This window comes from Girardinichthys multiradiatus, chromosome 18, assembly GCF_021462225.1.
Source record: "Girardinichthys multiradiatus isolate DD_20200921_A chromosome 18, DD_fGirMul_XY1, whole genome shotgun sequence".
NCBI classification, from domain to species: domain Eukaryota; kingdom Metazoa; phylum Chordata; class Actinopteri; order Cyprinodontiformes; family Goodeidae; genus Girardinichthys; species Girardinichthys multiradiatus.
The window spans coordinates 21,471,804-21,480,428 of NC_061810.1; the positions used below are offsets into that span (position 1 = coordinate 21,471,804).

At 38.8% G+C, this 8,625-nt stretch overlaps 1 protein-coding gene across 1 annotated transcript in view; it reads left to right on the forward strand.

Annotated features, from left to right (window-relative positions):
- rasa2 (RAS p21 protein activator 2) overlaps positions 1-8,625 on the forward strand; it is a 36,249-nt gene that overhangs the window by 19,545 nt on the left and 8,079 nt on the right. The window contains exons 7-17 of the mRNA XM_047391417.1: positions 703-775; positions 878-954; positions 1,424-1,525; positions 5,370-5,523; positions 5,706-5,854; positions 6,189-6,303; positions 7,404-7,478; positions 7,611-7,734; positions 8,086-8,192; positions 8,285-8,368; positions 8,462-8,539. Of these exons, the coding sequence (XP_047247373.1) occupies positions 703-775; positions 878-954; positions 1,424-1,525; positions 5,370-5,523; positions 5,706-5,854; positions 6,189-6,303; positions 7,404-7,478; positions 7,611-7,734; positions 8,086-8,192; positions 8,285-8,368; positions 8,462-8,539 (1,138 nt within the window). The remainder of the gene's footprint in view (positions 1-702; positions 776-877; positions 955-1,423; positions 1,526-5,369; positions 5,524-5,705; positions 5,855-6,188; positions 6,304-7,403; positions 7,479-7,610; positions 7,735-8,085; positions 8,193-8,284; positions 8,369-8,461; positions 8,540-8,625) is intronic.

Here is an 8,625-nt window from a genome sequence, read left to right on the forward strand (position 1 = left end):
TGAGAAACTACATACAATGTAAACAGTCATAAACAAGAAAACCATTCAATAAGACAAGCATTAGGTAGTGTACATAAATTATATAAAATTTATATTACATATAATATAGTGTGCAAATGCATAGGTTGAAATGAGAGATTCACAAAATCTTATGTCCAAGCAGTCCTTTGCAAGTGATTGTTTTGTGCAAAATATTCGAAAATATTTTAATCAAGATGAACTAAATGGTGCCCCTGCAGTCCAGATGTCAGAGCAAATGTTCAAAACTGAGAGGCGTTCTCCACTGCTGCCATAGCTCAGTGGAAACCCGGAACATTTTCACACTAATGAATAAAGCTACGCTTTAAGCTCCTGCATGTGAGTGCAATTGGGTGAATGTGGCTCTAGTCTAAAGCGCTTTGAGCGGTCTGTATGACTGGAAAGGCGCTATATAAATTCAGTCCATTTACCATTTACAATGCAATGAAAACAGATGTGCATGTCCTTTTCTGATATGGAGTGGTGATGCCCTGAATGTATTCCTTGCTTGGTTGTATGCAGCAGACTGTGACATGTATACTGTGACAGTCCAGGACAAATACATGTACTTTTACCCACACAGCAATTTCACACCGATTTTCATCCCTTTTCAAGATGTAAACATTCCTGAGTATTCATGACCTGCATGTTGGATATTTATTTGTTTCTATATTATGTCGTTAGGTCAGACCAAAAGAAAACGAAGGTAAAGAAGAAAACCAGCAATCCATATTTTGAAGAAACCTTTTTCTTTGAGGTAAATAATTCATGATAATTCATATTCATGGTAGATTAGGAATGTGTATAACTGTATGTATAGATAAGCATATTGGTAAAGCCTTTACATGTCCATCCTCAGGTCACACGGTCCAGCAGCTACTCTAAAAAGTCTCATTTCCAAGTGGAGGAGGAGGACATTGAAAAACTTGAGATTAAGTGAGTTTTTTTGATCAGTCTGTTTCGTTTCCCCTGAAAGCCTTTGAAAAAAAGAAAAATTTGCATCCCTCGAACTTCTGATCAAACAAGGTTAACTCAGATGCAGTGTGTTCTGACTGCTGATGGAGAGCCTTGTTTTCTGGTTAAAGATATGTGGGGCCTCCATCACAGTGGAGTCGTAGCTCACTGGTAAGAGTAGAGGGGTTAAAAGGTAAACTTTTATGCATGGTTTTGAGGTTTGAAGTTGAGGTGGTGTTACTGCACTGGCATTGTTTTGGTTCCTACACACAGGAGGTAAGCACCACTTAGTAGTGACTTGTTCTTTGGAGTCCTGCTGTTTTAGTATCGGGTGGTTTATGTTTGTGTGCTGTTGACCACAGTTGTATGTGCTGTGTCAAACTTCATGAACAGTAGTTTAACGCTCACAGACGAAAAGCCCTCCGCTTGTTTACATCATCTATCTTTGCAGAGTGGATCTGTGGAACAACGAAAATCTGGCTCAGGATGTGTTTTTGGGGGAAACAAGAGTTCCTGTGAAGATCCTCCGGAGCGACCACATCCACAAAGCTTGGTAAGGACCAGCCATGGGAAAATACAGTCCTATGGTTTCGCTTTAGACCAGCACGGAGTAGTTTTCCTAATCCTCCAGCTCTGTGGTTCTACAACATACTCATTAAGTGTAACAGGTTCGTACTTGTGAATTCACTTTGAGGAGGATGATGAATAAAAATGGGGAAAAAAGTTCCTTTCAGTTTTTATGTCCAGGGTGCAAACAGAGAAATCAATTTAGATATATAATTTAAATGTTCACTCATTTTCTTTATACGATGCACATTTATGTTGCAAACAACTTTGGTGTGTTTTTTTTGTTAATAATCTTTATGAATTATCAGCACAAAACAAAATCAAATAATTCTACAGTCATCATCAAGAAAAGCAACAACAACAAACAAACTAAACAAAAATATTTACCATCCATTCAGCCAGAAAATCAAACAGTGGGAGGTTTATCCTTCATCCAATTAATAACGGTACATTTCTGAGCATGCAACTATATTTGTTACATAGTTTACACTGTAAATGGGTCCATGTTATTTCTTTTGAAGCCAAACTGAGAATAAAAACTCCAGGGTCTCGTGACCCGGTTCTTACAAATGTGACTCAGTTCTGGGGATATGAAACTCCAGAATCTTTGTAAATAACTTACATTCCCAGAAATAATGGTAAAAAGGTACCAATTTGCTTTTGACATTTGAGGTCAGATCTTGTGCAAGGAGTTCTATACAAGCAGTGCAATTTAATGTGTTTTCAATGGATTCTTTTTTGGTAGCATTTTATTGTAATCAGACTTTACAAAATAGTTCCAGCTCATTTAGATTGGATGGTTAGTGTCTGAGAACCTAAACTTTTACATCTTTCTACAGTTTTTTCTGTTGGATTTAGGTCTGGACTTTGATTAGGCCATTCTAACACATGGATGCTTTGATGTAAAGCATTCCTTTTTATCTGTTTGTTCAGGGTTGCGCTGGTGGAAGGTGAACCTGCACCCCAGTTATGATTGACAAAAAAACGTCCCTCTTGCCTCTCTTCCATAAATTCCAGATTGTGGAATGCATGAATAATAGTTGTCATGTCCCTGCTCCTCCCACCTAAGCTGTGGATCTCTGCAGCTTCTCCAAAGTTACTGCGGTGCTCTTGGCTGTTTTTCAGATTAGGGCTTTGGCCTCTCAGGCTCCTGTTGTACTGCATGTTTGAGGATGCCAGACTCTGCAACTTGTTGCTGCAGCAGAATCAGATGGGTCCGATGCATAGCAGCCCATCAATAAATGGACAAGTTGTGGGAGTTAACGCGGTTATTAATATAGAGGGATGCTGTAAAGAGGAAGAGGAGGATGAGGGAAAATAAACTGTGGCTATGTCTGGGCAAAAGAGATAAAGGATTTAGACATCTGCTGCAGCAGCAGACAGGCTGCATGATTTTCTCTGACGTTCTCTGGTATTCTTTGATATTCGTCGTAGGTCATCATTGGTCAGGTGGCATCTGAATTAGTGGTCAGCATGTCTGTCACACTGAACAACCGCAGATCACCGATTCTAGTTTGTGACCTTAAATGCTAGAAAGGCTGATCATTTTACAGCGTGAACCAGGCTCAACAACCCTCCTGAGACCTCTTACTTATTAGGGGACTTCAGAAAGTTGCACTGGATTTAGGGCATCGCAGTAAAGGGGGCTGTAAATAAGCCGCACCTTTCAGATTTGTTTTTAAAAGTGTTACATTGGAACGTTGTGATCTTTGTGAATAACTGATGCAAGGCACGGTAGCTAACACTAAAGATGTATCAAGACATCATTTCACAGAAGCCAGATATATATATGGTAGTGGATAAAATGGGTAAAACAGCAGTTTTGTTTTAATAACTTGCTCTTTTGACCTTTTTTGTTTTCAAGATACACATGGAAGCTGGACATGGATGAATAAACACCTATTTGATAAAATTGCTAGACTCTGACTCAGATATGCTTTAATTACAAGACCCTCCCTTTTAATTTCAATGTCTGAGTCCGTTCAACTTGAGTTAAGTCTGTTTGCTGTTTTATGGCAGTTTATTAGAACTCCATATTACACATCAGGACAGCGTGTTCTGCCAGGTTTTCACAGTCGCTACAAGGCGACTAGAAGAACCTCCCCAGATTTCTGTGTTCAGCACTCTTTCCTTTGTGTGGTTGTAGCCCAGCTTTGCGTCGGAGTAGGTGATATGGGATTATGCCAGATAGCAATCTGTTGGTACATGAAGGCTGTGAGTGTAGTGCGTGGGTGGCTCTTTGCATGGCGGCATTACCTCATGCCCTGAGTTACCTCATGGTCCATTATGCATTCAAAATAAATAAAAAATCTGGAATAACATTACAGATCATCATCTGAAGCTCTCAAGTGCCTGTTTGCTGTGGGCCCACTTAAAGTTTATGGATAAAACTGGAGCTTCAGCTTTTAAAGTTGCTCCATCATATGACAGTTGTTTCTTAACCCATTTAAACTGGAAGCTCTCTTTGCCAAAGCAGAAGCAGTGTTTGCCGTCTAAATGCTTCACATTTCCATTTAAAACTGAATTTATGAAAGTTCTGATGTTGACAGGGACTAAAACCTCTGACCAGTGAAAACTACCATGTGAAGCCAAAGACAAATTTCCACATGTGGACAATAAAGATGAACTCGACCTAAAACATGAAGTTAACAGTTAAATTCCTTGGAAAGCCAGGCGGGATGCTTGTAGTTTCACTTTTCTTTTGGTGGTTTGGAGATTAGGTTGAAGTTACTTTTATGCTTGTTTAAGCTGCTTTAGTTGCGCTTTCTCTTCACTAAAGTTTTGTAGATAAATCTGACTTTTTTTGTTTTCAACCAGAAAAATGTGTGTTTATGACTAGGCATGGGCCAAGGAATGATAATCTTGAATAAAAATACCCCTGTTTGCTGGTATTACGGTATTCACTCAAAATTACAAACACACAAATGTATTACTTGATTTTCACCTTCATCTGTAGCCCCGTCCAGAGCTTCTCTATCAGATTCATGTTGGAACTCTGTCTAGGCCACTCAGAAACATGTCAGATGCCAGGAGGTTGCCAGGCGTATGAATAATTTTGGGCTTCACTGTATATCTTCATACCGGTAACCAGTCCATGCCTATTTTTAACTATATTTGGTGATAACCCAAATCTTATATATAAATTGTTTATGTAAAAAAGCCTTGTTTTTTGTGATATATTATTTTTTAAATTATTATTTTATTCTGCAGTACGCCTATTATTTTCTTTTTAATTTTAATGTGATTTTTGTTTTGTATTTTGCTTTTTAGCATGTTAGTTACTGTTAAGTAATGTTTAATTTATTTAATTTTGTTTTGGGATGAATAAAGTATTTATGAATTGAATTGAATTCAATCCGGAAATAATAAAACTATGGATTTCAGATTGTTTTGTTCGTCCTAATGATCTAAAAACAGTTTAAATCTGTGAAATTCACATTGCTATTTTCAGAATATGTTTTGCAGCCATATTTATGTTTAGTAAATGGCATTAATGCTATTTTTACCTTATTAAAAAGGCTTTTTCTGCTCTATTCATAACTTCATTTTCTCCTACTCTAAACATTTTCCTCAGGTCAGTAACGCTAAAACGTAATTGTTATATATGTAGTTTCACGTGGGTCGTATTAGAAATGATTTCTCTATCGAGAGGTTATCGTTCTTGCTAACGTGTCGGATGTGGTTTAATGGAAATTACTCTCCTCACTATTTACCTGTTATCCGTAAAGACTCAAACTAAATGATGTAGGATTGGTTTTTAAGGAAAACAGATTTTATTTTTCCTCCATACAAACCTGTAATCTGTCCTCTCTCTCTCTCTGCTCTAACAGGTATCTCCTCCAGCCTAAAGGGACAGGCAGCAAATCCAAGTCTGATGATTTAGGACAACTGCGTTTAAAACTCCATTACATTGAAGACACGGTGCTGCCCTCTGCCTACTACACACCTCTCTGCAACTTGCTGCTCAAATCCCCTGACGTGAAGGTAACGCCATAGCCAAAGCATCAGCTGAACCTGAACCATTGGTTAATGCAGTGTTTAGAAATAAATGTTGGTCACTTATTGTTTTCCTTCTCTTTCACTTCCCTCCTGCTTTTTGATGCTCTCAGCTTCCCTGTAGCCCACTTTCAGTTTTTTTGGTTGATGTGCTTTTTGTTCTCCCTCAGCCCATCTCGGCGTCAGCAGCACACATCTTGGGGGACATCTTCAGAGAGCGATACGAGGCCGTTCTGCCCATGGTTCGGTTGCTGCTCTACCACAATCGTTTTGTGCCTTTTGTCTCTGCCGTGGCAGCCCTGGAGCTGGACAACACTCAGTGAGTGTTCGCCCTCTCAGACACATACAAATATCACGTTGTAGTGGTGTGAATACACATGGATGGATGGAAGTGTTAAAGTTAGGTTCCTTTTTGTTCGCTATTCTAATGTAACCACAGTCAAATATGGAACAGGAAGTACCACAGAAAATAAAACTGGCATTAAAATTAGAATTTTTTTGTCAGCTTCATTTTTAATGTAGCTTTTTGGTGCGTTTAGAATGATCTGTGAGGTGTTTTATTGCTGTGTTTAAAATAAAGTAGTGTTTTTTCCGAAGAGAGAAACTGTAATGATTGTTTTGAAAATCTAATAGTCTTTCTTTTGGCGTTGCAGGGAGGCCAACACTATATTCCGAGGCAACTCACTGGCAACTCGCTGCATTGATGACATGATGAAGATAGTGGGAAAGAGTTACCTGGCTGTTACCTTGAAGCCTGTTATTGATGAGGTATGAATAAGAGACGGAGGCTCAGACAGACTCATTCAGTTCTAATGAAGCCACATCGCACATTAATTACTGAGGCAGAAAAAGAAAAACCTGCTCGGACAGCTAATTTTCTGTCAGACTTGCTGAAGTACAAATGTTATTAGAGGGTTTGAGGTCTCACATGTTGCTGCAGCCACTCTTGAAGCTGAATTTTAAAATGGTCGTTTTCATAAATGTACTTTCACAGTTAAATATATTAAAAGGAAAACATATTATGAATGCCTTTCTCCTTTCTGGCCCCTTTTCGACCTGCCATTAAAATCCATCCTCGGTGAACAGGTCAGTTACCCGCTTTACATGCAAATAAACACAAAGCCACATCAGACAATAGGCTGTCAGCTGAGCAGCTGAAGGGACATTTAACATCACCTTTCATTCAGTCAATCAAACCATGTTATTAGTCAGACATCCGCACTGCTGATACTCATCTGAGTTGCATTTTAGAGGAGTTATTTGGACCACTAAATTCTTGATGAGTTTAGTTACGTAGCCTAAGGGAAACAATATGAGTGAAGGAACCATTTATCTAATAAGGTTTTTCCTAGTTTGTATTGATGCAGTGTCTGCATTGAAATAAAACTACCATAAAACGACTGCTTTTTGTTGTGAGCAGATAATCCTTTTTTAGATGAGTTTATAGTATTTTAGTAATGCTGTTTAATTGAGGTGCTTTGTAGTGGGAGTAGTCCAGGTTCTAAACATGTCATTGAGTGGTCCTTCAATGTGTCCCAGGGTGGACTGCATTCAGACCGCTAAGCTAATGCAGATACAAGTGTCCCTGAACACTTATGTAGGTGATCTAAGAGAAAAATTAAATAAGAAAACGTCTTTAATACATCTTGAAAGCCTCCAGTTCTTTTGTCTCTGTCCAGACACGATCAGATCACTCAGGACAGATGTTAGTGCCTGGTGTGAAACGGGTCTTTGTTAGTACTCTAGTTTCTGTCCCTCTGATGAAGAAAATCTGTTTTTGCTTCATCTTTCACAAATACGTTGACTGACTCCACTGTGTCCAGTTCATTCATTGTATGTTGATCATTTTTCTTTGACCTTTATTATAGATTTGTGAATCCAACAAAACATGTGAGATAGACCCGATTAAACTAAAGGAAGGTGACAACGTGGAGGTCAACAAGGTAAACTCTCATCACTTTGTTGTTTTTGTTTTCTAAAGGAATAATAGAAAAGGTTGAGATAGTTCATCCACAAAAAAGACCTTTAATTACACTTTTTGAAATGTTGTACAATTTGTTTTACGACTTTTGCAGGAAAACCTTCAGGTTTATGTCCAGAAAGTTTTCTCCTCCATCACCCAGTCCAGCTCCAACTGTCCCCCCCTGATGTGTGACGTCTTCAGGTCTCTCAGACACTTGGCCTGCAAACGCTTCCCAGGTAATGAAATGTCTGTAAGGTTAAAGTCAGACTTTTGCTCTTCTAAGAATGATAAAACATGCATAAAGTTACCTTTTAATGTCTGTTATTTCCGTTTTAAAACAAGCATAAGCTAGCAGTAATTGGAATTTCACTGCTGCCTAATTTATTTTGGGGGTTTTTTGTGCGAAATTAACCATAGGATCTATTTTTTGCCATTTGCTGTAACAATTCATATGTTGTTGGTTATATCTGCCAGTAGGTGGAGCCGAATCATTTTGCAGTTGCTTCTTTGTATAATCCCTTCACAATCTGTTGTTCTTCTTTGAGCGAACGAGGTCAAACGTCAACAAGTTTCCTTTCTGTTCGTAGGCGACCCACATGTTCAGTACTCAGCTGTGAGCAGCTTCGTGTTCCTGCGCTTTTTTGCAGTGGCCGTTCTCTCCCCACACTCGTTCCAGCTCCGATCGCATCACCCTGTAAGCGCAAAGCCTCGCTGGTACCAGTTTACCTAAAACTCCATACACTGCTTAGTAAACAGAGCTCATTGTAACGTTTTCTCTACCCGCAGGATCCTGAGATCGCCCGCACACTCACTCTCATCTCCAAAACTATTCAGACCCTCGGCAGTTGGGGTAGTTTGTCCAAAAAACTGGTAAGGATGAAAATAGTAAGATTTATTGAGTAGTTTCCTCCTATAACATCAAACACGTGTTTTAGTCTGTAACCAGTCCATGTCTGTCTTCAGTCCAGTTTTAAAGAAAGCTACATGTATGACTTCTACAAGTCATTCCAAGAAGAAAAGTGCATTGAAAAAGTTAAAAAGGTATTTATTTAAAAGCTGTTCTACAGTCCAACACATTTGAATAACTCTGTTTAGCTGTATTTATTCGTGTTTATATCTGCCTCCAG